General features: G+C 40.6%; 1 protein-coding gene across 1 annotated transcript; it reads right to left on the bottom strand.

The window, feature by feature from the left end:
- Window positions 1-123: 123 nt before the first annotated feature.
- Window positions 124-27,275, bottom strand: retreg1 (reticulophagy regulator 1; the record flags this gene model as incomplete). The annotated part of the gene is made up of 8 exons (XM_080034759.1): window positions 27,174-27,275; window positions 26,138-26,168; window positions 4,837-4,948; window positions 3,769-3,853; window positions 2,878-3,000; window positions 2,236-2,306; window positions 1,368-1,491; window positions 124-677 (listed from the first exon to the last, which is right to left on the bottom strand). The coding sequence occupies exons 2-8, from the start codon at window positions 26,146-26,148 to the stop codon at window positions 124-126; spliced, it is 1,080 nt and encodes a 359-aa protein (XP_079890885.1). The 5' UTR covers window positions 26,149-26,168; window positions 27,174-27,275.
- Between the last annotated feature and the right edge of the window lie 546 nt (window positions 27,276-27,821).

The following is a 27,821-nucleotide window of genomic DNA, read 5'->3' as shown; positions in this document are numbered from 1 at the left end:
TTTCCTCGATTTCTCACAACCCCCCCCCCCCAAAAAAAACCCATCTCTCCTTCACTACATGTCCTCTGTAAACCCCGTCCTTCTCCCTTTGCCGACCGTACTTTTAATCAATCAATCAATCAATCAATGACGCCTCAGAAGTTTGGAGAAGAATCCAAAAGAGGATCCCGCGGGCTTGTCACTTTGGGCTCGATCCTCATCTACTGCCTGGACCTTCTCCCCTCCTCCGAGACCCAGCTCCCCTTCCAGTTGCTCCAGCTCGGATTGGTCTAGCAGCTCAAAGTCCTCCACATCGCTGTCCGAATCCTCTAGCTCCAGCAGCCTGTTGCATTCTGGGAGTTTGAGTTTTGGCCGATCGGTGGATTTGGAGTCTTCGCTGAACGCCGTGAAACCAACCGCCGCTTCTATCCGCTCCTGGATGGCGGCTGTTACCGCGGCGGCAATGGCGTCGCCCGCCATCTGGTTGGCTAATTCAAGGGCTGTGTTGATTGGTTGGTCTGTGTGAGCAAAGGCTGTTTGCTTTGATTTGATTGGCTGCTGATGATGATGAGGCAGAGGTGAGGGTGAGGGGAGGCCGAGGCTGAGGCTATCGTCATCGTCACCGTTGGTCGTTGCGCCGTTGTCAAGAGAAGGGAATTCATGAAGGCCACCTGTGAAGGCTTCTTCTCTGTCCAGGTCTGTGAGAATGAAGTTAAAAAGACAGTCAGATGTATCCATTCTAGAAATCAAATATCTAAAAAGATTTGGGGGGTGTTTTTTAAGCTTTTATTTGACAGTTTGAGAGACAGAGTGGAAATGGGGAGAGAGAGGGGGATGACATGCAGAGAACAGCCCGGGCTGGATTTGAACCTGAGAACCCTGACTGAAGGCTGTTACATACTCCGCGAGAAGAAAGAACAAAGTTCTCGGTGACAGAGCTGCGAGAAGTTCTTTCTGGTCTGACATTACATACTTCACGAGAACTCAAGTGCCGAACTCCTCACCGCGGCGCATTGTTACCATGGTAATTGACTCAGTAGCGCCAGCTGATTTCACTTCGCTTTCCTCATTGACTTCAGACTGACCAATCACACAATAGTTCTCGGACAAGCTGCGAGAAGAAAGTTCGGCCCGGGTGATGTGTCGAGAACAAGCTGCGAGAACAGCTAAACAAGAGCTGAGAGAAGAAAATGACGTAATTTTCTTCTCTCAGCTCTGTCACCGAGAACTTTGTTCTTTCTTCTCGCGGAGTATGTAACAGCCTTAAGCCTTTATGGTACAAGCCTTACCCACTACACCACAGCAGCCACACCCCATAAATCTAATATTCTTGCTCTAAAACCATATTCGTCTGTATCTGTATGTGTTGTGGAGCTGATAAAACGTACCCTCTGAGTTCTCAGTCTGCGGTGTGTGTCCTTCTGACAGGTTGAAAGTGCCGTTGTCCGTCCACGTCACATCAGACACTTCTGTGTCCGACACAGACATCTCCTTACACACTGTAGAGTCAAGCTGTCGGGGGGAGAAAACAAACAGATACCTTAGATATGACTGGAGACAAACACACACACACACACACACACACACACAGTCCCTATCAACAACAATGTGGAAATCCAATGACTTCCTACTTGTGTTTGTCTCGTCTGTGCAGTCTTAAATGTGAACACTTAAATGGTCATGTATTTCACCTGTCTTGTCCTGTATTGCATCACGTAAAAAAAATATTAATTAATTAATAAAAAAAGATATAACTCTGGACTTGGAACACTGACTGTATGCAGTATAACGAAAATGTGTAAGGCCGTTAAGTTTGTCCGTTCTGTGCTACTGTAGAAACATGGCGGTGCAACATGACGGCCCCACACTTATTTAAACATACTTATACAGTTTAGGACAGATATATCAGCCCCCCTATGAATGTTTTTTTCTTAAAGTATTTCCTCAAGTGCTGGGAAACAGAGCAAGGAATTTTTAACACAGCTTTTCCAAACATCCTACTTTTATTTTGGATTATAACATTAGTTTACTTTGCACAAAGAAACAAAATTATTTCACAAATAACAAAAACTACCAAGGTCAAAATTAGGCCGCGATGCTGATGTAAATCATGTGTACTGAATTTGAATTAGCTTTAACTGTGTGTGTGTGTGTGTGTGTGTGTGTGTGTGTGTGTGTGTGTGTGTGTGTGTGTGTTTATCCGTCCCTGTGAGTCAACAGAGGCATAATTAGATTGAGCTGAGATGATCAACATACCTTGGGAAACATGGAAGAAAGGTCAGACTCGATGCCTTCTTTCTCAGAGTCAGCCTGTGTCATTCTTTTCTCTGGAAAGAAGAAAAAATATTTAGTTTTCTCATCCAATAAATAAAGTAGAAGCTGATAAAGCACAATAATGTATGTGTGGGTATCCATACACTATGATAGACCATCATATGCACAACCAACTTTTATTCACACAGCTTTTGTACGTCATATCTTTGTTGAAAGAAAACCGTGTGTACACTGTATCAAATAGTCATTGTTATATGATGTAAAAACATATTTATTCCAATATTATTTTGAAGACTGACTCAACATGATAACTTAATAGCAATCTAAAATCTAGTAATTCTGCCCTCTACACCCCAGAAATCTGTGAATAAACTTGTGACACACCCTGGAAAATTTGGCCAGTGATGGACAGGGCTACATAATTTTGAGTTTTTTCTATACTCTATTACTATATATAGTTATAACATGTAAATTATATTTTATTATAAGGGATTTCGTTTGTAAATCTAAAGTATTTACATTTTTTGTAAACAAACAGGGGAGAAAACTGTTTCACTGTTTCATTGACGTGATCTATTTAAAGACCAAATCAAAACATGACATATTAACATGTGTCATAGTTACCATGGTTTTCTTTGATTTTCTGAAGAAACTCTCCGATGCCAAAGTCCAGCTTCTGCAGAACTGGCTTCAGCCACAGAGCGACCTCATGAGATGACATCAAAGGCCACAGGAACACGCCCAACACTGCAGGGAGAGAGAGAGAGAGAGAGAGAGCGAGAGAGAGAGAGAGGGCAAGAGAGAGAGGACAAGAGAGAGAAATATGAGGCAAAATACCATGCCAATGCCATAAAAACACACTAAAAAGTGATTTTAACTTCATATGCAGGAACACGTTCTCACCATGTTGGTATACAGTAATTAATGCCATTAATAAGAATATCTTACTGAGGCTTCGTGTTAAATCATCCAGGAACTTGCAACACTTTTTTTTAAATACTTTATTTTTTGATTTTTTTTTAAAGAACGCATACACACACACAACTGAAAAAATTAAAACAATTAATAAATAAAATAAACAACCAACTCTACTTTACAGGTTTTTAAGGATATTGGTTAAACTATAGGTAAATGTTAAGCAGAAAGTTAAAAAAGTCAACGAGGTGTCATGTAGGTCCCTTCAGTACTGTTATATAGTCAAGGAAAGGCTGACATATCTGTTTAAATGTTTCTGCTTTCCCTAATAAAATTGTGTCTTTGCTGATGGTGACTAGCCTTAGTGGGACAAATGTTTATCCATATTTTTTGGATTTGCCAGAATCAGACCACAAATTAATTATCTTAATATCGTAGAAGTAGCACAGTAAATTTAATGCTACATATCTTATAATTCCACTAGAGGACAACCTAACCCCCCCAAAAAAAGCAGCCACCCTCCAAGCTGTGTAGGCATACAAATCACTTTTCCTTGCTTGAAATGGTGTCTTAATGTGCAAAAAAATGTAGTTCACTCACCTAGAATATATGAGATAACAATCCCTGGAATGTAACGTCCTAAGACAGCGAAGAAGGTGCAAAGACTGCAAACCAGCAGGCAAAACTAGAAGAGACAGAGAGCAAACACAAAGGTTATTTTCTGATTGGTTACGGTATAGAGGTTTCAACATTTTGGAAAGCATGATTAAAGGTGTTACGAGGAACTTTTACATATGTCTAAAACTGTCAAATGTTTTCCTCTGACGATCATAAATGACAGCAAAAGAGATCATCAGTGCAAAGGATGCTATTTTTATAGATTTTCATAACGCCTTTGTCATGGGTCCTTCACCCTTGAACTAAAGCTGGTGTAGTAAAACACTTCCGCTTTCGTCCAAAGGGGGGCGCTAGAATGAACACACTGAAAGTTCCTTGGAGCACCTTTGATTATCTGATAAGATGATGCAATTTGTCAAATTGTATGAAATTGTATTTTAAGAATTTCATCATTTAGAAAAAACTAATCAAAATATATTTTACATAAAATAACAAGACAGTAGATGTAGCTTTACATGATTTTTCTTTTTTTTATTTAAAGCAATATATTCTCATCACTTCACAGACCTGCTTCAATCATGTAAATTCCCAATGAGTATTAAACCTGCAGTGTGTAGAATTTTGGGTTTTATTTCCTTGCAGATTTTGTAGAAAGTAATTATAATATCCATAAGTACATTTAATTTAGTGCATAATAGCTGATTTTTTTTTTTTCATTATTATTATTTTTTCCCTTAGAAAGGGTCTCATATATGTCCATATTTCTGCATATTTTGGACCAAGGCCTAGTGCCGCCATCTTGAAAGTGTCATAGTTGGAATGTCATCAGGTGCATTGTTTAAAATTTTGAATTGTTCTTGTCCTTGAAGGCCACTGTAGCTTCTGTTATTATTCGAAAGGGTTGGGGTTACCCAGGGAGCGTTGCATTCTAGAACTTTGTAGAACTTTCTTGATGATGTCATATTACACACTGCACCTTTAAATGTCCTGAAAATCACATTAATCTGAGGTTAGTTATTTTTTGGTCTGGTGCCTCTGCCTTATATTTACCTTTCCTGGGTTTTGCTGTTTGAAAGCCGAGGTCTCCTGGAGGAAGAGTTTGAGGGAGTCTCTGAGCTGAGGTCCAGACCGACTGTCCTGGCCTGAGTCAATGATCTCCCAGCTGCAGGGACAGACAGACAGAAAGACAGACAGACAGACAGACAGACAGATAGGAGGCGCAATGTTAGGCATCTTTAAAATATCTCACTTAGACGCACAAAGAAAAATCTTTCTTTAACTTTGATCAAGTTATTTTAGTTGCCTTAAGGTGCTCCAAGGAACTTTCAGTTTTTGTTCATTCTTGCACCCTCTTTGGACAAAAGCGGTAGTGTTCTTACTACATCAGCTTTTGTTCCTGGGTGAGCGTATATACCCATGACAAAGGCATTAAGAAAAACTATAAAAATAGAATTCCTTGGACTGATGGTCACGTTTGCTGTTACATGTAATTTATGATCATCAGAGGAAAAATTTGACTGTTTCAGAAATATTAAAAAGTTCCTCGTAGCACCTTTAACTGATGTCAAACAGCTGAAGCTCATTGGCTTAAACAGCACTTTGTTCAACATGTGTGGCTTTTAAAATGTGCTCTACAAATTAAGCGACATGGCACAGTTGGTATGTTCAGATGACCATGATGTAATCACTTATACAATGTGCAGTGAGTGACTAAGCTATAAAAAAAAAAATAGTCTCCATATTTATCTTCACCACTAGATGGATTGAAGAGGTTTATTTTGAGGCTCAGGATACCACCGGTGGAGGGACATTGATAAAATATACCCTGCGTTCCAAATCACATATTTTTTTCTTTTTACTACACTACATACTAAAGTACAGAAGAGTTTTAGGGCCACAGACAGGAGAGAAAAATAAATCAGATAAGGATAAGGATTTTTTTTTTTTTTTTTTCATTATGTCGAGAAATGTCAAGAATAAAGACGAATACTCCAAAATGCTATTGGAGTTAGTGGGGCATTTATATATTTTCAGCATACTACAATTTACGTGCATGTATTGGGACATCCTAAATCTTTTTCTGGCATACTAAACAGTAGGGAAGTATGGGGATTGGGACGCAGGGATAAATCAAGAAATAAAGCCAGTCCAATGTAAATGTCATAGTCTAAATTAAGAAAAGCCTCCTATAAAACTGTCCACATGAGTATGGGTATGGGAATGTCTGTGGGAGTGCTTTCCATTTAGCTTCAGTTCCCGTGACTCCTGGAAACAATTTACAGCAACAAATTCATATAAAATACCTCCCTCATATCCTTTAACAAATTCAGACATATTATATCAAATCTACCAAACTCTACCTGTAACGGTTTTAACTAGACTATATTGTACTTTCACCCATTTTATTTTGATTGCTGCCACTCTACATCTATGTCTAAATGTGGCAATTGTTTTTTTTTCTTTATCAGCTTGTTGTGTATTTGATGTATTTGCATTTTATATTGTGTTTGTGTTGTTGTTTTTGCTTTGCATTTGTTTGACTCAAAATCATTGTAAATGAGGGTCACACACACACACACACACACACACACACAGACACACACAGGCACACCCCTCAATTGATCTCTACAGTATAAATAAAAGTTCAATTAAATTTAATGAAGGTAACACCTGGTGAGGTATGAAACTTTCCTCTCCAGCAAAAAAAAAATCTTCTCCGGTTCAAGATCTCACTCTCAGCTCTCATGCTTTCTTCAAATGACACAGCTATAAAACGCGCACGTGGCTCATGTTAAGTTCATGTGCCATTAATAGATATATGACTGTGCTGTTCCCTCTCTTACCAGCCTTTATCAGTTTGATTTAATAAATTAAGAGAAATGATTGAACAAATTCATTTGGTGGCCACTAATATAACATGTCCTTTCTCTTTTTGCCCTCTCCCAAAGTGTCTGAAAAATGTCTGTAATTTTACGACTTCTTTCCAGTTGACTTTTTATCACGTTGTCCGACCATATTTGAGTTCAAAACCTTGCCTTATCCAGGGCGTTCTGGTGGTGTAGTGGGTAGCGTGCATATCATGTGGGCTCAGTCCTTGTTGCAGTGGTCATGGGTTCGAATCCGACCCGTGGACCTTTGTTGCATGTCATACCCCCTGTCTCTCTCTGTCTCCCCATTTCAACTCTGTTTCTCTCCATCCTATCAAATAAAAAAAACTTTGTCTAACTATTTTTTATCTACAGCGGCTAATTTCTCCTCTTTGTCTCTAGCAAAAAAAAGGAACTGGTCCCAAAGTCCGAACCATCCAAAAATGGAATCATTTCATACTGGACTCTGACCGAACAATGCTTCAGTATAATCCGGACCGAGAATACCTCTTTAGGTCAGACCGAGATCCACCTGTTCAGTCCTGACCATGGTGGGAGGTTTCAATGTTATTTAGGTTTTGGATCTAACAGAAAAGTCTGAAAGTCAGGACCAAACAAGGTAGGAATGAAAGCCCCCTTAGTCAATGTCCCCCTTTGGTTAACAAGTGGCTTAGGCTAACAAGTGGGCTACTGAACTAACTCAACAGCTTTCCTCAGATTAAATGACAATGTCCTAAATTTATGTCCGACAGACGATAGAAACTGCACGTCCAGGGGAGGCAGCTGTCCTGGAAAAAAACAGGCTGGAGTGGAATCACCATGGAGATCTGGTTACTAAAACAGCAAAGCTAAGTTTCCGCCAGTTACCCCCGCCAGCTGTTAGCTTCCTGTGCTAATTGGAAACATGTGATTATGGTTCTCAGGGGAGGCTCAGCATGTTGAAGATGCCCATGACCCATCCCAAGACAGAAACAGCCATTCAAGGCCCGTCACCACCAACAACAACAACCAGAGACTCTAGGCCGTACAGAAGCTTTGTCTATCCAGTATGGGATGGTGATAGCAAAAACAAAGATTCTTAAGGTTTGGAATAAGTAGATAGCCCACCCCTCCCCCCAAAAAAAGATTAAACAGATATGGCAGCCTTTCCTTGACTTTATAACAGTACTGAAAGGACCTATTCGACCCCTTGTTGACTTTACATTTTTTTGCTTAACATTTAGATAACCTATAGTTTAAACAATGTCCTTAGAAAACCTGTACAGTAGAGTACGCCATGTTGGTTGTTTGTCTTGTCTTTTGTTTATGTGTTCACTTTTTCAGTTGTGTGTTTGTGTGTGTGTGTTCTGAAAATAAATCAAAAAATTATTAAGTATTTTTTAAAAAGATGCCCTGCCCATGTCAAATGTGTTTGCCAAACAAGCAGTAAAATAATATTCTAGTATAGATGTCTTCATTGATTTTGATAGCTTTCATCCTATTATCCCATATACAAATTTCACAATTTATACACATTTTTGACAATTTATGGTCACGACACAGCTCGAGCACAAATTGTGTAAACAACGTTCTTCATATATACAAACAGACACTGAGCATTCTGCCGACTCAGCATCCCAGAACTGTTGGAGATCCCATTGAAATTAATGCGAAGAGTGGTTCTATTTTGCAGGAATTTGTTGGCAACAATACTTACCCTGCGTTCCAATACCCATACTTCCCTACTATTTAGTATGCCAGAAAATGATTTAGGATGTCCCAATACATGCAAGTCAATTGTAGTATGCTGACAATACATAAATGCCCCACTAACTCCAATAGAATTTTGGGGTATTCATCTATATTCTTGGCATTTCTCGACATAATGAAGAAAAAAAACTTCCTTATCTGATTTTTTTTCTCTCCTGTGGCCCTAAAACTCTTCTGCACTTTAGTATGTACTGTAGTAAAAAGAATAAGTATGAGATTTGGAACGCAAGGTTAGTGTCAACAGCTAGGGTAGCAGCCTATCTGACTCTGTGCACTGGTTCTTATGTGGTGCATTGATACATGTCAGCACCCTCACATGCTCAGAATGTATAGTTAAGTTTCACGACATCACAGATTGAGTATGGAAGAGTTATGTTTGTTTTCGTGGAGACCTTCTCTTTTCTTGGACAAGGTTACAGGGTTCAACGAGTGTACAGTTGACCATGTTCACAAGCATTTATTTTAAAGATTTTTTTTGGCATTTTCAAGCTTTATTTGATAGTACAGAGTTGAAATGGAGAGAGAGAGGGAGGGGGGGGGGGGTTTGACATGCAGTAAAGGTCCACGGGTCGGATTTGAACCAGCGACCACTGCAACGAAGGCCGGAGCCAATATGGTACACGCTCTATCCACTACACCACCAGAGCGCTTGTTCACCAGCATTTATGGAAGAATAATTGTGGAGTACAGCTGGAAATTAGACGAATAGGCTAAATCTGCTCCTTTCACTGTACAGTTAAACAAAGGGGACTGTCCACGAAACTATAAACAAATAAACTAAATGACAATGACCATTGTAGTTCAGCATGTTTGGCCAATCGATTAAGTCGATTGTGTACATTTTAACGTGCTAGTATAAGTATAATAAGTATGTAAGTATTAGGGGTGTACACGTGTAACCGCTTGGTAAATCATACCCGGTTAGGAATAATCAATAAACGAAAACCGTTTTTTTTTTTTTTTTTTTTTTAGTTTGGAAAATGAGTGCGGTCGACATGTGCTACTGTAGGCTACTAAAGCAGATAACACAACTCATTATTGTGTTTGGTTACAATATTCATTCATTGAACTATTTAACTCTTTCCTTTTCATCTCCGTCTCAAACAGCTGGTCCGATCAGCTGTTCGGCTCGTGAGCCCAACGGCCCGACAGCGGGAGTCAGTCTAATGACAGATGATCACTAGGCAGTTATGATCACTTCGAAGTCAAAAACAAAATGATTAAATAAAGGCCTCTGTGCCTCTCTGTCTATCCGTCTGCCTGACTTTCTCACTGCACACTGCACACAACAGCATCGGCAAAATAAATAATAATTACGTCGACACCCCCCTCCCCTTCCCCCTCCCCATATCAAACGGTTAAACGTGTACACGAAACATTTACAGCCGTGTAACCGTTTAGAATTTTTTGTAAACGTTCACACCCCTAATAAGTATAAGACTTTTTTGTGAAAAGTACCACCATAGTCATGATGAGAATTCATACTCTGGAGGAATTAATGTGTTCTCCAAATGGCATGATGACCAATGGCAATCAATCTAGATGTGGTTCAGATACTGTATTCTCAGACAATCTAGCTTAAAAGGTGCTACGAGGAACTTTTAAATATTTCTGAAACAGTCTAAACAGTCTCTAATTTTCTGAGGAAGTAACACACGGCCAAGCGTACACCCGTTGAACCCCATCACCCTGTCAAAAAAAAAAAAAAAAAAGAGTAGGCTATGTCTCCACGTCAGCGAGAACACAATCCCAACTCTTCCACACTCTGGGCAAACTGCTATGTCGTGAAACTTGACCATACATCCTCCAAGATATATCCAGGACTTGCATTTCTTTCCAGGCAAACGTCCGTCTTTCGAGGAATAGAGAAAATGCCTATCCTGTGCATCCCTTACTGCTTTTTAATTGCTTCACCGTATCGTTATCACATGTTCGACTCATCATGTTTACTTGGAATTCGGCCTCGTTCTAGAAGGCATGGCATGTGCCTGGAAGTGGAGATGGGAGCAGCAGAGTTGGCCTTTCGTCATAACTGATATGTGAGTCAAGACTGGGCGCATATAAGATACTGTTGTAGCCTGTCGTGACCTGTTCTGTTTGCTCCTGTGTAAGATACTCCCTGCGTTCCAAATCTCGTACTCTTTCTTTTCTCTATTCTACATACTACATCTGACCATAAAAATTATCTAGTTAGCATGCAGTATGCTACACATGGGACATACTTTTACTTTACTTTACTTTATTTCATCATAACAGTGCACCGTGATCTTGCCTCTTGCTTTTATATGACCAAGCATCCCCGGTTGTTTTCATACGGAGGCGCACTGGATTGTGGGTCAGAATCGCCCAAATAGCATGCTGGCTGTTTTCAACACTAAAAATCTCGGGTGGATGTAGTAGACATCCAGATATTTTTGGCATACTAAATCTGACCACAAGAGCTATAGTTCCAGGGTGAGCGTACCCATGACAAAGGCCAAACCAAAGAATCTTGATGAACTCTGGGAGGCATGTAAGACTGCTTTCTTTGCTATTCCTGATGACTTCATCAATACATTGTATGAATCAATGTCGTACCGCATGGATGCAGTCCTTCAAGCTCATGGAAGTCATACAAGATATTAAATATGGATCTCACAGCAACACTACTTAATTCACTGATGTTATGCAACATATTGTTGTATTTGAAGTAAATTATTTGTTAAATTTTCACATTACTCTCTGTAGGCGACAAAACTTTTGTCCTGCCAACATCTGACCTTTCTGTGTTCATTAGATGATCAATATTTCTTCAGTGAAGCAAATTTATTTTAGTTTATTAAAAATAATTTGGGAGGGTTAGAGCTTTCATATGAGCCATTTTCTAAAACCAATGAATTAATTAAAAGTCAGGTTATAAGCTGTTGTTTCTTCAAAATGGATAAGTGACAAGACTTTTGTCAGGGACTGTATGTCCCCATCAGTTTCTCTTGTCTGCCTGCGTCCGTTTGATCAATTTGAGAGGAATAACTGTCACTACTGGACACTATTGGAATACATGTCCCCACCTTTCATGCCGTGTTGAGGAATTTAATTTACAAATGTACTGTATGTGTCAACTTCTAGAGTCAAAAAACAAAGTAATAATTGCACTCACTGACACTAAACAGAGCGATACAAGGGGTTGTGGAAACATTGGAATCGATGCTTGTATGTATTTTAATCTGTGTTAATCTAGTATTTGTATTGTCTTTTATATGGAACTTTGTGTCCGGAATAAGGTATAAGGTATATTCATTCATACTTGGCCTTATCGACGTGGGTTGCAAATCCTGACATGTTTCAGCCCCTATACTGTCACATGCTGTCTGAGCTCCACAAACACTTTGGATACTTGGAAGAGAAGTTATCAGGTTTCATCAACACAGACCACCACTGTCCGCTCACTGGTGTGTCAATCAATCAGGGTGGATGTTTGGTAACACCTTACAATAAGGGTATATTAATTAACTAAAGATGTTATGCTTAGTTAATGCTTATAACGGTTAGTTTATGCTTATTAAACTTTAGCTAAATATTAATGCTTAGTTATTAATGGTAAGTTAATGTTTGGTTAGGCATTGGCTAACCATTAACTAACCATTATGCTTAGTCACCTAATGCTTAGCTTAGCATTAAAGTTTAAGTTTTAGTAAACAATCAAATCTATATTTTGCATCAGTTAAGCATTTACTAAGCATTATGGTTACTTAATGGTTAGTTAAGGCTTATTAAGCATTTCCTAAGCTTTTATTAATGGTTATTTAATGATGATTTAATGTTTAGTATGCATTAACTTACCATTAAGTAACAGTTCATTAGTGTACTCTTATTGTAAAGTGTTACTGGAAGTTTTATAACAACAGTCTTAAAGACGCCAGTCATCGTCACTCCAACTCTCAACAGAGATCTTAACCAAAACAACAACAACAACGTCAGAGGCCTGGGGGGAGGGGGGGGCACTCGTGGCACAGTGTTTAGGCCCCCCAACCCCCTCCCCCATAGTCTCAGTCCTCTTCACAGCAGACCCGGGTTAGAATCCAGCCCGGGTCAGTTCTCTGCATGTCATTCCCCTCTTTGCCCGATTTCAACTCTGTCTCTCCAAACTGTCTAATAAAGAAAAAAAAATGCCCAAAAAATAATCTTAAAAAAACAACAACAAAAAAACGACGCCCCTGTCGGTTAAGAAGAGTGGCGGCAACACACACAAGCAGCTGTCGGGCAGATATCACTTTTTACCCAATCGGTAATCTCTGAAACAACACAGGCAGCGGCACGTCTGAGCCTCTAACAAGCCTAGTGACTGCGCTTTTAAAAATAGAGCGAGACTAACAATGTGTGGAATGGCGGCAAAAAAAAACTCCCGGCTCTTGACTTGTGTGTTTGGAAAGAAAAGGAGGGAGGGAAGGAGGGAGGGAGGGAGGGAGAGAAGGAGGGAGGAAAGGAGGGAGGGGGGGAAGGAGGGAGGGAGGGAGGGAGAGAAGGAGGGAGGAAAGGAGGGAGGGAGGGAGGAAGGGAGGGAGGGAGGGAGGGAGAGAGGGAGGGAGGGAGGAAGGGAGAGAGAGAGGGAGGGAGGGAGGAAGTGAGGGAGGGAGGGAGGAAAGGAGGGAGGGGGGGAGGGAGGGAAGGAGGGAGGTGTGACAAGTTTAAAGTTTACCCACCTGTCTGTGAGGATATATACCACAGGGAGGGAGTGAGGGAGGGAGGGAGTGAGGGAGGGAGGGAGGGAGGGAGAGAGGGAGGGAGGGAGGGACGGAGGGAGAGAGAAAGGGAGGGAGGGAAGGAGGGAGAGAGAGAGGGAGGGAGAGGGGTGTGACACAAGTTTAAAGTTTACCCACCTGTCTCTGTGGATATATCCCACAGAAAAAAAACCCGCGACTTTGATGCAACTAATACCTGTTTATGTCCTGCATACGTACTCATAAACGGTAAGATGACATTAATGGAGTGAGAAACTAAATGCCTTCGCTAAAGGCCAGTCTCCATGGGTCCGTCCAAGACACGAATCCAAAAAGCTGGAGGTAACATAAGATGCCAGTGTTATGGACGAAAGGGGCAGTGATGACGCAACGGTGTGTTACTGCTTTCCAAGTATATCTTTGCCGTGTTTGTTGATCATGTTGTTGTGAATTAACGTGAGCTGAGGTCATAAAGTAAATTAAACAGTGATTGCAGAATTTCAAACACAGACAGAATTCAGTCCCGATTAGGTGATAGAATTAAGCATTAGATTAGGTCAAGTGAAAATAGAGTGGTGGAGACATGATACCTTTCTTGATTTCTCTCTTTCTCTACAGTTTCCATCAACTATGTCTCCATCTACAGTAATACAGCCAAGCAAATCCTATCCCTTCATCTGATTGGTTCCTAATGTATGCATTATGTATTAAAGACCTACTTCACCAGTGGGAATATGAAGGTGTATTGAACTCTGAGATCCTATGTAGTATAAATGTGCAAAATCTTTAGAAATCGGTTCATCCTAGCCTGAGAAAAGGCAGAAAGAGTGTTTTATGGTCTCATTGTCTAACCCTACATTTTGCACAGTTGTGATGTCACTGAGAAATTTCACCAAAATATTTTCTTTCAGTTGCCACTTCTCTTCCTAGAGTCTTCAGTTAATATAAACCTTAATAACTGGGAAATTATTTCTGAAAATACATTGTTTCTGCGTCTGAGTTTTTCAAATGTTTCAATTCTTTGAGCACCTCAAATAAATAAATATCCATTTGCTTCAATTGTGTTTGGGGGTGAAAGAAATATCTGAGTCATACTGTATACTGTATCAATAGCTCGAAAACCTTGAAAAACTATCAGCAAGACAATATCCCACGCGAAAATCCTTTAAAAGAGAGAAAAATAAACCGGCTATAACTCTTTTAAATCTTCTTTAAACTTTCTTTACCAGAACACACACACACACACACACACACATTTAACTCCAGTCATACCTCAGTCCTGCCCCATGATCTTCGGGAGACATCTTGAGAGCTTCTAGTGCCTTCAGTTCAGATTTGACGACACAATTAGCGCCGCAGCCAATCACTGGATAGTTGAAATGATAACTCTTTAGCAAGGCAGTAATCAAGATACCGCAAGACTACAGCTAACAAACAACTTGTCCAACTAGCAATAAAAAAAAAATATTGGAACAAACTCAGAGGTTTGAACCGAACTCGAGCTTTTTTTTTTACGTGCAACGCGACGTGAGAGAGAGCAGTTTGTGTTTATCCTGAATGAAGCCGCGGTTGGAGTATTTCAAGCGGCCCGGTCTAAAAATAGGACCAAGTCACACACTACATACCACCTGGCAGTCACCAGGAGGAGAAACGGATGGGTTGGGTTGGGGGGCTGGGGGGGGGTCGAAACAGCAACACCCCTCCCAAAAAACCCCGACACTATAGACCCCTCCCCACCCCCCACACACACACACACACACACAAACAAGCACACACACACACACACGCAAACACACACACGCCTCCTCTTGTGACAGACGAGAAGGATGTGTTTGACTGTCTTGACACAATATTGTTTGTGTGCTGACGACAGCGTTTCCTATAAACTGCATTGTTTATTGATGATGTAATAACTTTTTAAACCATAACGTATTTCTTTATGTATTGTCCATGTTCAGCCTCATGGTAAACATAATGTCGGGGACAAAGGACATTAGAGATGTCGTGGTAAAACGAGACGGGTAAAGTAATGAGTTAGATATTGGCCAAATGTAATATTTTTGAATGTAATCAACCGGCTAGTTTAATGACGGTGTGTGTATATATAAGTTAAAATGTTGACCCTATTCACCTGCAGCGTCTAGTCTTAAATGTGCAGTGTGTAATATGACATCATCAAGAAAGTTCTACAAAGTTCTAGAATGCAACGCTCCATGGGTAACCCCAACCCTTTTGAATAATAACAGAAGCTACAGTGGCCTTCAAGGACAAGAACTATTCTAAATTTTAAACAATGCACCTGATGACATTCCAACTATGACACTTTCAAGATGGCGGCACTAGGCCTTGGTCCAAAATATGCAGAAATATGGACATATATGAGACCCTTTCTAAGGGAAAAAATAATAAGTCAAAACATTTGTTTCAGCTATTATGCACTAAATTAAATGTACTTATGGATATTATAATTACTTTCTACAAAATCTGCTAGGATATAAAACCCAAAATTCTACACACTGCAGCTTTAAATGAATAATTTCCTCATGACATAACACTTGGTCGAACCAGATTTCAACGTGTTACCAAACCAGCAACACACAAAAAATGTATACGATGTATTTTAAGACCTACTTCGACCGAAATATGAAGGTGTATTGAACTCTGAGATTCCATGTAGTATACATGTGCAAACATTTTAGAAATCGGTTCATTCTAGCCCGAGAAAAGGCAGAAAGAGTGTTTTATGGGCTCACTGTCTAACCCTACATTTTCCTACGTGTGACATCACGCGTAGGGTTAGGATTAACAGGACAGCTGGGCCAAGGGAAGACTGAGGGAAGACTGAGGGTAGAAAAACCTCATTCATTATATTATAATAGCGATTTTATTATGATAGAACGCCGGTTCCGTATGGGTGAAGTATATTCCTTTAAGTGTGCGATTTGAACCTGAAAAATCCCAATCATCTCAAACACGTCGACTCTATGACGCTTGTTTGTATGTCACGTGATCACATCATTTGACTGTGATGAAACACTGGTGACTGGTTTGTTGTGTTGTTTTCTACCAGCTGGCATTTCGACCAATCAGAGGCCTCGCTCCGACGCACACCCCCTTACGTGTCAAGTGATCTGATTGGCTCAAACCTGCTTCATGTTGCACCTCTGAATCCGTGGAGAGACAGCTGAGTCACACACACTAACACACACAAACACACACCGAACAGACACACACACACACACACACACACCGAACACACACTAACACACACCGAACACACACTAACAGACACACACACACACCGAACACACACAAACTCACTGTCTCACACACACACACACACACACACAGTAATCATAAAAACACACACTCTCACACACTCACTGTCACACACAGTAATCATAAACACACACTCACACACACACTCTCACACACTCACTGTCACAAACACACACACACTCACACACACACACACACACTCTTACACACACACACTGCGCTCGGGTTTCACAACTCTTCAGACACTTTGTATTTGTTGTGGGCACAAACAGCAGCACAGCGACTCCTTCCTCAAAGCAATAAAAAAACAAAATCTATTTAAAATCACGCGACGCTCGTCCACATGAAGGAATGATGTATCACGGTATCATCATGTGTCAATCAAATAATCATGATGTATTTATATAGCACCGTTCAAACCAATCAGATTCAGTTCTAAGACGTGCTATATACATTGATTACAACACATCTTAAACCTGCAGTGTGTAGAATTTTGGGTTTTATTTCCTAGCAGATTTTGTAGAAAGTAATTATAATATCCATAAGTACATTTAATTTAGTGCATAATAGCTGAAAAAAAAATGTAATTATTATTTTTTCCCTTAGAAAGGGTCTCATATATGTCCATATTTCTGCATATTTTGGACCAAGGCCTAGTGCCGCCATCTTGAAAGTGTCATAGTTGGAATGTCATCAGGTGCATTGTTTAAAATTTAGAATTGTTCTTGTCCTTGAAGGCCACTGTAGCTTCTGTTATTATTCGAAAGGGGTGGGGTTACCCAGGGAATGTTGCATTCTAGAACTTTGTAGAACTTTCTTGATGATGTCATATTACACACTGCACCTTTAAGCTATATCGGTAACTTTTTCATATAAATGAATGTCCGTTATATTCAAAACCATCGCCACATGAGTTGACACAAAGTTGATAAAGCCTATCTGCTCCACAAAACTCTCTCTGTATTTCTCAGTATGGCAGCGTTTACAAACTGGTGTCCCTCCCCCGCCCCTGACACAGGTGCAGGAGCTCAGAAAAATCCCAAGAAATGTTTCAGTTGTTGATTCTACTGCTAAGAAAAAAAAACCTGGATGTACAGCAGAAGGTATAAAATCCATGCCTCATCACTTGAAGGCTTGCCTCATGTTGATGCACCGACAGTGTTGTTGTAATTACTCAGAATTCCTAATGAGGGCAACAGAAGTTACCCAATAGAGCTTTAAACTGTTTAATAATAATTATAATAATAGAAATAATAGAAATACTAAAATGGATCAAAAAACGAATTGATAGAGTAAGTAAGTAACTAAGTAAGTAACAAATAAAAATATATATTAATTTAATAAATATTTTTATTTTTTATTTTTTTATGGAAAAGGGGTAGGATTAAATAAGTGTATACTTCTTCCTGCTCCTTTTCAGGCATATCTCAGCAATACAGATAATTTTTTTTTTTTTTTTTTTTTGTGAAAACATAATTTGTTTATTGTATTTCCATGCTTTTCATTTTGTTTTGTATGTTTGATATGTCTGAAATAAATTGAATCAAATCAAAACATTTAATAATAAGTATAGAGTAACTTGTTTAAAATGATGTCAAGGAAAAACAATAATAACTACAAGGGCAAGATTGCGGTGTTAGCCATTGTTATAAGAGGGTGTCATGTGTGTCAAAGTCACCCACTTGGTTGACCTATAAAACAGAACATGATGTGTAGATATATATGTCAATGCACACACAAAACCACACACACACATAGACACTCAAACACACACACAACCACCCACACACACACACTTACTCAACCAAACACACACACACAACCACTCACACACACACACACACACACACACTTACTCAACCAAACACACACACACACACACACACACACGCACACACAACCCCCCACACACACACACACACTTACTCAACCAAACACACACACACACACACACACACGCACACACGCACACACAACCCCCCACACACACACACACACTTACTCAACCAAACACACACACACAACCACACACACACACACTTACTCAACCAAACACACACACACAACCACACACACACACACTTACTCAACCAAACACACACACACACACACACACACACACACACACACACACACACACACACAATAACAAGAGGCAGGGACACTGTTTGTTCACACATCCCAGCTGTCAGTTCACATTTTGGGTCAACAGCTAATCTCTGTCGAGCCTGAGCCGGAGACTTCCTCTGAGCTGATGTACAATTACCCACAGAGGCATGTCTGACAGACCAGGACAGGTGACCACAACACAATCCCACCCTGCTGGCCAAATGTCACACACACACACACACACACACACACACACACACACACACAGACTCATACAGTCACACACAAACACACACACACACACAGACTCATACAGTCACACACAAACAAACACACACACAGACTCATACAGTCACACACAAACACACACAGACTCATACAGTCACAAAGACACACACAGACTCATACAGTCACACAGACTCATACAGTCACACAGACTCATACAGTCACACAGACTCATACAGTCACACACAAACACACACACAGACACACACACACACACACACACAGACTCATACAGTCACACACACACACAGACTCATACAGTCACACACACACACACAGACTCATACAGTCACACACACAGACACACACAGACTCGTACAGTCACACACAAACACACACAGACTCATACAGTCACACACAAACACACACCGACAGAGGAAGAGACAGACAGACAGACACACACAGAGAAAGAGAGAGAGAGAGACACACATACCCTGACAGAGAAAGAGAGAGAGACAGAAAGACAGACAGACACAAACATACACACAGACAGAGGAAGAGAGAGAGAGACAGACAGACATGCACACACATACACACACACACACACAGACAGACAGTCACACACACACACACACACAGACAGACAGTCACACACACACACACACACACAAACAAACATACACACACTGTCAGACAGAGAGAAAGAGCGAGAGAGAGAGAATAAAGAAAAGGGTAAAGAGAGATATTAAAGGGGAAGTCAGCCGGTTCTGGAGAAAGCTTGTTGACAGATTTTTGTCAAAATCAGTGAATATCACCTCACTATCCACTACCTGTCCCTACTGTGTATCTGGCGTAAATACACAGTGTAGGCCAGGGGTGGGCAATATGTTTTTCCAGTGGGCCATACTGACTCCGTTAAAGTAAGTGAAGGGCCACACAATTGGAAATAAAATTTAAACATGAAATATTTAGTGCAGAATTACTTTAAACTACCGGTACATAGATTTGGTGGGCTTGATTGTGTTATTCACTAGCCCTTTTTAAACAAATACATGATCATGAATATTACAATTAACAACTCTGCAACAATTAACTATGATTCAGTGAGACTGTTATATTTGTGTAACAGACCTGCATCACTCAATGAAGAAAATATTAGGCTTTTCATATGATTTTATTTATGGAGAAACACACAACTCCTTTAAATTACAACTGTGAGAAATTACTCACATTGCAAAAACAAAAAAAACATTGCATCCAGCTGTTGTAACTAAATTATTGCATTGAAATGCTCATCAGAAAAAAAATAGACAGTGGTTTTTAATACTCACACTGTTTTAACAACTCTGGCAGTTATCTTGCTGCCGATTGATAGTGCACAAATTGTCTCTGTATCCGTGAAGCTCCAAAAAGTCCGAATGGACCCGTGTATGTGTCCACTGTCTGTGTACATGTCCACAGCTTTGTGCACACGCGGAGTAAGGGTTGTCAGTTAATGGGAACAATGCAGACGGTCACCTCCCTTTGCAAGATCATCAAAGTCTGGCGTCATGTGTGATGTTGCAATGCGCAACACAGAGGACAGATGTTCATCCGTCAGACGTGATCTGTAACGTGACTTGTTGTAGTTCATCACGGAAAATGTTTGTTCGCAGACATAGGTGGAGCCAAACAAAACGAGCATCATCCGTGCATGCCTGCGTAGGTTCGGGAACTGCGTTTCGTTCAGTGAGCCATAGAAGCTGTCCAGTGTGGAGGTGCTGAACTTCTCTTTCAGAGTCAGATCGCACTGGATGTCAATCAGTTCGAGTTGCACATCTGGGGGCGCTTTCTCGCTGTCGAATGAGAAGGGAGTGGACACCAGCTCCAGTTCTGGTTCAATCTTCTCAAAGTCAGAGAAACGGCGGTTGAACTCATTGTGGAGGTGTGTCAGAGTAGTGGAGTATCTGTCAGTGTGGCGCGGTGGCACATCCAGTGTAGCCAGCGTTGGGAAATGTGTGAAACACTTGTTGCTCATATGTCGAGAAAACAGGATCAGCTTGGCTTTGAACGCTGTCACGTGTGAATACAGCTCATGCACAAATGCGTTCTTCCCCTGTAACTTCACATTTAGATCGTTTAAATGGCTCAGTACATCCACCCCAAATGCAAAGTCACACATCCAATCCAAGTCTTGCAACTCTGTAAACTCGTCTGCTTTACCTACATTCCCCAGAAACGTCACGATCTCTCCTTTCAACTCCCACACACGATGCAGCACCTTTCCCAGGCTCAGCCAGCGAACACTGGAGTGGTACAGCACGTCCGTGTGCTCTGCTCCACTTTCCTCCAGCAACTGAATAAACTGGCGGTGGTTGAGCCCTCGGGCCCGGATTAAGTTTACGAGTTTTACCACCGTTTTGGTGACATGATCCAGTTGCAACACAGATTTACACAGGGATTCTTGGTGGATGATGCAGTGTAGGAAAATCAAATGTGAGTTGGGATTGTCATCTTTCACCCGGTCCTGTATCCTCCGCAAAAGTCCGACGTTTTTACCGGTGAGGTTCGGAGATCCATCAGTGGTCACGTTCAGTAATTTAGTCCATGGCAGGTTGTATCTCTCCAAACATCCTGACACGCATTCGTAGAGGTCACAGCCCCGCGTTGTCCCTCTCATCGATTCCATGGCAAGAAATTCCTCCACGATTTCAAACTCATCAGTGATCCCTCTTATGAAAATAAGTAGCTGGGCGGTGTCTTTGATATCGGTGCTCTCATCCAGAGCTATGGAAAAATAGGTGAAGTCGGCTGCTCTCTTTAGCAGTTTATCAGACAAGTCTTTATCAATCACTTCCACACGCCTGGTAACGGTCCGACGAGACAGACTGATTTTTTCAAACTGACTTTTATTGTCAGGGCACAGGATGCTAGCAGTCTCAACCATACAGTCTTTCACAAACTCGCCCTCTGAGAACGACCTGCTGTGTTTGGCTAGCTTATGAGCCAGCATGTAGCTTACTTTTGTGACTGTCTCTTGTATGGCCGTCTGCTTCACAAAAGTATTCTGACGGGCGGTTAAATCGGAGGACAATTTCAGGGCCTTTTGTTCTCTCTCCTGCGACGATAGGTTGGTGGCATAGTTGGCATGCTTGGTCGAAAAATGTCTCTTAATATTATATTCTTTGAAAACGGAAATTGCATTTTGGCATATTAGGCATACAGCCTTTGAACCCACATGAGTAACAAAATATTTAGAAGTCCACTCGGTGTTAAAAACACGACATTCCGAATCAACTTTCCTCTTTTTCACAGCACTCATCCTGATGATCATCAAACTGTCTATGCAAGAGTCAAGGAAGCGCATTTTCACCCATTCCAAATTAAAATAGCGCCCTCTGTTGCAATCAGATCGTATAGCAGTTCAAACTCATAAGCCTCTATAATGCGGGATTTTTTTTTTCTTTTTCTTCTTCTTCTTTTCTCCGTGGATGTCGCGGGCCGGACTGAGACAGCCCACGGGCCGGGTCTGGCCCGCGGGCCGTAAAATGCCCATGTGTGGTGTAGGCTCTGTAAACGGGTATGTAAACAAAGGGGCCCACTGTAGCTAGCAACATCAGTCAGTTTACAGAGCCTAGGCTGTGTATTAACACTGGAGCATTCTCCAATACTGATTCCAAAACATTGCAAACATTGCATTCAGTCTATATAACTTGAATTTTGTCTTGTGTGAGATGCCCATGACCTGGACAATGGACCATCGCATACCGTTTGGTCGTGATGTATGTCTTGCACCGGCTTCTGAGCCACTCCTTCTGTTCGCTGATTGGACCGGCAGAAATCTGGCTGGAGAGAACCCACTAATATACCGCAAACCCAGACTGACTACTGAAGGGAAATGAAAATTAAGCGGAAGTGTGTAGGCGGGCGGTGCCAGGCTAGTTGCATCCAGCCTGGCACCCACAAATCCCTGTCACCTCCACTGACTCCAGAAGAAGCCGTCAGGACTCACAGTGGCATCGAGTGACAGACAGACACACGCACACACTCCATCTCTTATAAAATGGGGGCGACAGGGTGAACTAGGTGACCAGTGTCTCTCTCACACACACACTCACACAAAATCACACACACACACACTCACAGAAACACACACGCACACACACACTCACAGAAACTCGCACAAACAACTGTCACAAACCAGGTGACCAAGTACTAAACTAACATTCATTTTACTCTTTTCTTATTGTGACTGTGCAGTCCCTCCCAAGGTTCAAAACACAATATAACTATGTTCAAAACAAGATTTCTAAGAGGTTCGTACTAGAGACTAGAGATGCACCCTCTATGAGTCCTGATCTGGTTTTAATACCTGGATTTGGATCACTGCAGATATCAGGCGCCACCCAGTGGTAAAAATCAGTCACATACACATGAGAGAAGGGATTATTGTCCCTGTGTTCCAATACCCATACTTCCATACTATTAAGTATGCCAGAAAAAAGAATAAGGATGTCCCAATACACGCATGTCAATTGTTGCATGCTGAAAATACATAAATGCCCCACTAACTCCAATTGCATTTTGGAGTATTGGTCTTTATTCTTGACATTTCTCGACATAATGAAAAAAAATCTTCCTTATCTGAATTTTTTTTTCTCTCCTGTGGTCCTAAAACTCTTCTGTACTTTAGTATGTAGTGTAGTAAAAAGAAAAAGTAGGTGATTTGGAACGCAGGGTAAGGATGTCCCAATAAACACATGTCAAATGAAGTATGCCATAAAATACCGGGATGCCCTGATACATCCAATTGCATTTCTAAGTATAGAAACCAGCATGATTTAGTATGTAGTATGGTAAAAGGGAAAAGTATGCGATTTGGAACGCAGGGTAAGTGTAAATCAAGCAAGAAACATGGACTATAAATATGCAATGTGTGCTTTCCATTTGTCCATACTAAGAGACGGAAAAATGTCAAAGACTGACTTTGTGTCAAACCGTTTCAGGAAGCTAAAGTTTCGTAGAAAAACTAAAAATGTACATCAATTTGAAAAAGTCAACGGCCGCGATGATTTAAGATTTCCCTTTATTGGAGCTAAAAGGTCCAAAAAACGTAAAGAAAAATGGCAGATTAATTAAAAAAAAAACGGTTTGTGGATAGGAGAGTGTTTTTGTACTTCATGGTACAGTAAACAGGATTGTTACAGACTGCACCCACGTGTTTACTCCGACATAGACAGAAATCTTGTAATATTCAGACTTTATTATCCAAAAAGTTCACAGTTCTTTTCCCCCTATAGTGTCCTTCTCATACCCCATCTCAATTAGTGGACTAATCTGTCAACATAACACACAAGGTGAGCGTGTAAGGGTTAGGGTTAGGGTTAGGGTAATTTGTGACATTTCTACCAAATTCCCCTGAAAATATTGTCATTAAGAGCATTTCCATTAAGTAATGTAGAGATGAAGATTGAAGAAAAATCCAGACTGTTCTTTTTCTTTTAACTTTTTTTAAAAACTTTATTTAACCAGGCAGGTAATTAATAACAAATTCTTAATTACAAAGACGGCCTGGCCATATGTGTGTGTGTGTGTGTGTGTGTGTGTGTGTGTGTGTGTGTGTGTGTGTGTGTGTGAAATACAGAGTGATTTGTTGTTGAACTACGGAACAAAACATTACATCATCATAGCTGCTGCGTTTATCCCAACTAATCTGTCAACATAACACACAAGGTGAGCGTGTGAGGGTTAGGGTTAGGGTTAGGGTAATTTGTGACTTGAAACTATCTGTTTATTGTATGAGACCTCACATGGTTTTGTGCTCAGAGAGAATTAGATTAGACACGGTCATTTGGGATCAATTGGTTCTGTAGCAAGAGACCACTCCACATGTTCAGTCTCTCTCGTTTGACTATTTATAGGCATAATGTTTGAGCAGAATGAATATTTTGGTTTTATAAAATAAAGTACTGACAACATTTCTACCAAGTTCCCCCCAAAAATGTTGTCATTAAGAGCATTTCCATAAAGTTATGTAGAGATGAAGATTGAAGAAAAATCCAGACTGGTCTTTTTTTTTATATACTTTTTTTAAAAACTTTATTTAACCAGGCAGGCCATTAATAACAAATTCTTAATTACAAAGACGGCCTGGCCGTGTGTGTGTGTGTGTGTGTGTGTGTGTGTGTGTGTGTGTGTGTGTGTGTGTGTGTGTGTGCGTGCGAAATACAGAGTGATTTGTTGTTGAACTAAGGAACAAAACATTACATCATCATAGCTGCTGCGTTTATCCCAACTTGACCCAGAATCTGAAAGAGAACAGACTTGAAACTGCTCCAGGTAAAATCACTTTTCTCCAGGAACGTAATCTCCGTTACCAGCAGTTAACATACTCCTACTTCCTACATAGAAATAAAAGTTTATACTAGTGGATGCTGCTATTACATCTACGGTGCCCACCATCTCTACCATTGTGTCCTTGAGCAAGACACTTAACCCCAAACTGCTCCAGGGGCGCTGTACTATGGCTGACCCTGCGCTCTGACCCCCTCTGGAGTGTTTGTCAAAATCCGTGAATATCTCCTCATGATCCGCTACCTGTTGCTACAGAAATTGAAAAAAAAAATATCCACTGTTAATACATACTGTAGCCTAGGCTCTGTAAACTGGTATGTAAACAAAGGGGGCCCGTGTAGCTAGCAACATGCCCTTTTACAGAGCTTAGGCTGTGTATTAACAATGTTTTTTTTTCAGCGCGCACACAGTATGGACAGGTAGCGGATCATGAGGAGAAATTCACTGATTTGGACAAAAAGTGATTTATTTGAAACTATAAATAAAGTCTAGTCTTATTAGTTTATACTGATTTAGTTCATTTATATAACTGATCTCCTGAATTCAAATTAACCACGCTATCCTGTAGCTAAGCTAATTAGCTAGCCTGCTGACTGTCCTAAATAAATGAAAACACATAATTTGTTTAGTTTTGAAAAAAAGCTTCAACCCTGCGCACCAACTGTTCACTCAACCGATAAGAAGATCCCTTCCTCCAGAATGAGATCTCAGATGTCTCAATTCACTGCCCGACAGCGCGCACGCACACACACACACACACACACACACACACACACACACACACACACACACACACAGTCTCACACACACACACTGTCAGAAACACACACAAACACACACAGACACACAAGCTCTGTCAAACACTCTGTCAAACACACACACTGTCAAACACACACACACACAGTCTTAAAAATACACACACACACAAACACACAGTCTCACACACACACACAAACTCTCACACACACACACAGTCTCACATACACAGTGTCACACACACACACACACACACACACACACACACACACACACAGTCTCACTCACTCTCTCTCACACACACACACGCCCTTCAGATAGAGTTCAGTGTCCTACCTTGCAGTCATGCTGCGCCATAAGTGAGCTCCTGTGGAAAAGAACACATACATTATTCATCATCATAGAGTAGGTCACATCATCAGAAAAAAACCATAATGATAGAGATAGTGGTCAAAATGGCTACTAAAAATAAAAGGCAGTTGTTAAAATATAAATTAATTATTCATAGGAGAAGTTATAATTGTTGACAGGTTATGAAACAAGCCCATTTGTCATGTAGGATGGTAGGATGGCCTAGACCCTAGAGGAAAAGTGGCCGACCAGTAACCATGAGGTCTCTGGTTCCTCCTCCCAGTAACCATGAGGTCTCTGGTTCCTCCTCCCAGTAACCATGAGGTCTCTGGTTCCTCCTCCCAGTAACCATGAGGTCTCTGGTTCCTCCTCCCAGTAACCATGAGGTCTCTGGTTCCTCCTCCCAGTAACCATGAGGTCGCTGAAAAAACTAGTGGTGGGTGCTAATACATCTACGGTGCCCACCATCTCTACCATTGTGTCCTTCAGCAAGACAAGTCACCTCTCTTCAGACTGCACTTTGACTAGGAAAAAACATTAAACAATAAATAGGCCTACATTTTGCACTTGTTACACCTCCATGTAGCACTTAAAGGCCTACTTCACCGGTGGGAATATGAAGGTGTATTGAATTCTGAGATCCTGTGTGATGTCACAAGAAGGAAACTGTAGGGTTAGACAGTGAGACCATAAAACACTCTTTCTGCCTTTTCTCAGGCTAGGATGAACCAATTTCATTTTTTTTGCACATTTATACCACATAGGATCTCAGTTCAATACACCTTCATATTCCCACCAGTGAAGTAGGCCTTTAAGTGTGGCGCTTTGGTTTATTTGAAGCTATAACTGACTTGATTCCTGTTGTTCTGAGTTTGTACCTTCATGGTTGAATGCACTTAATGGAAGTCGCTTTGGATAAAAGCTAAATAAAATGTAATGTAGGCTCATGTAATATAGATATAGTGATATAGATACAGTAATATAGATATAGTGATATAGAAGGTGTTGTGATGTCTGTTACCTGTGGATCTGGACTTAGCGATGTCCCTGGCTGTAACCGTGACGACCAGCAGAGCCAATAGGACGGCCAGGTGGCTGAAGGCTCGGAGGGGACTGAAGGCCACACAACTATGGACAAACAAAATGTGTGTAATAAGTTTAACTGTTGTGTTTTACTGTGTTTAAAAGTGTTTGTCTGTTTTTTAGAGTATTTATTATATATCATATACTGTATATATATTATATAGCTAGATTTTTTTTATAAATGCTGCTACCAAGTTTTTTTTTTTCTTTTTACTTTTATTTTAGTGGTTTTACAATTTTTACACATATGGACAAAATACAGAACAAGTAGACACATACAATATCCATCCCCTCCCCCCTCCCCCCTCCCTCACACAAACAGACAAGAAGACAAGGCTTACAAAAGACCAGAAACAAACAAACAAGACAAAATAATCAAGAAAACAAGCAACAAATACATAAAAAACTGAAAAAAATTGGGGCAAATCTCACATGTCCATCACGATCTGCTACCAAGTTTTGTTGTATAAAATGCGATGGCAAATACAAATATCTATCTTAAAACAGAGGTTTCACTGCCATCAGACACATTACGTTGTATCTTTTTAATTTTTTTTTTTGGACATAAAGCAATTTACAAAACAAA

Source organism: Ammodytes marinus (assembly GCF_949987685.1).
Source record: "Ammodytes marinus genome assembly, chromosome: 9".
NCBI lineage: Eukaryota > Metazoa > Chordata > Actinopteri > Uranoscopiformes > Ammodytidae > Ammodytes > Ammodytes marinus.
The sequence above is the reverse complement of the archived record's forward strand: the minus strand, read 5'-3'. Positions and strand labels throughout refer to the sequence as shown.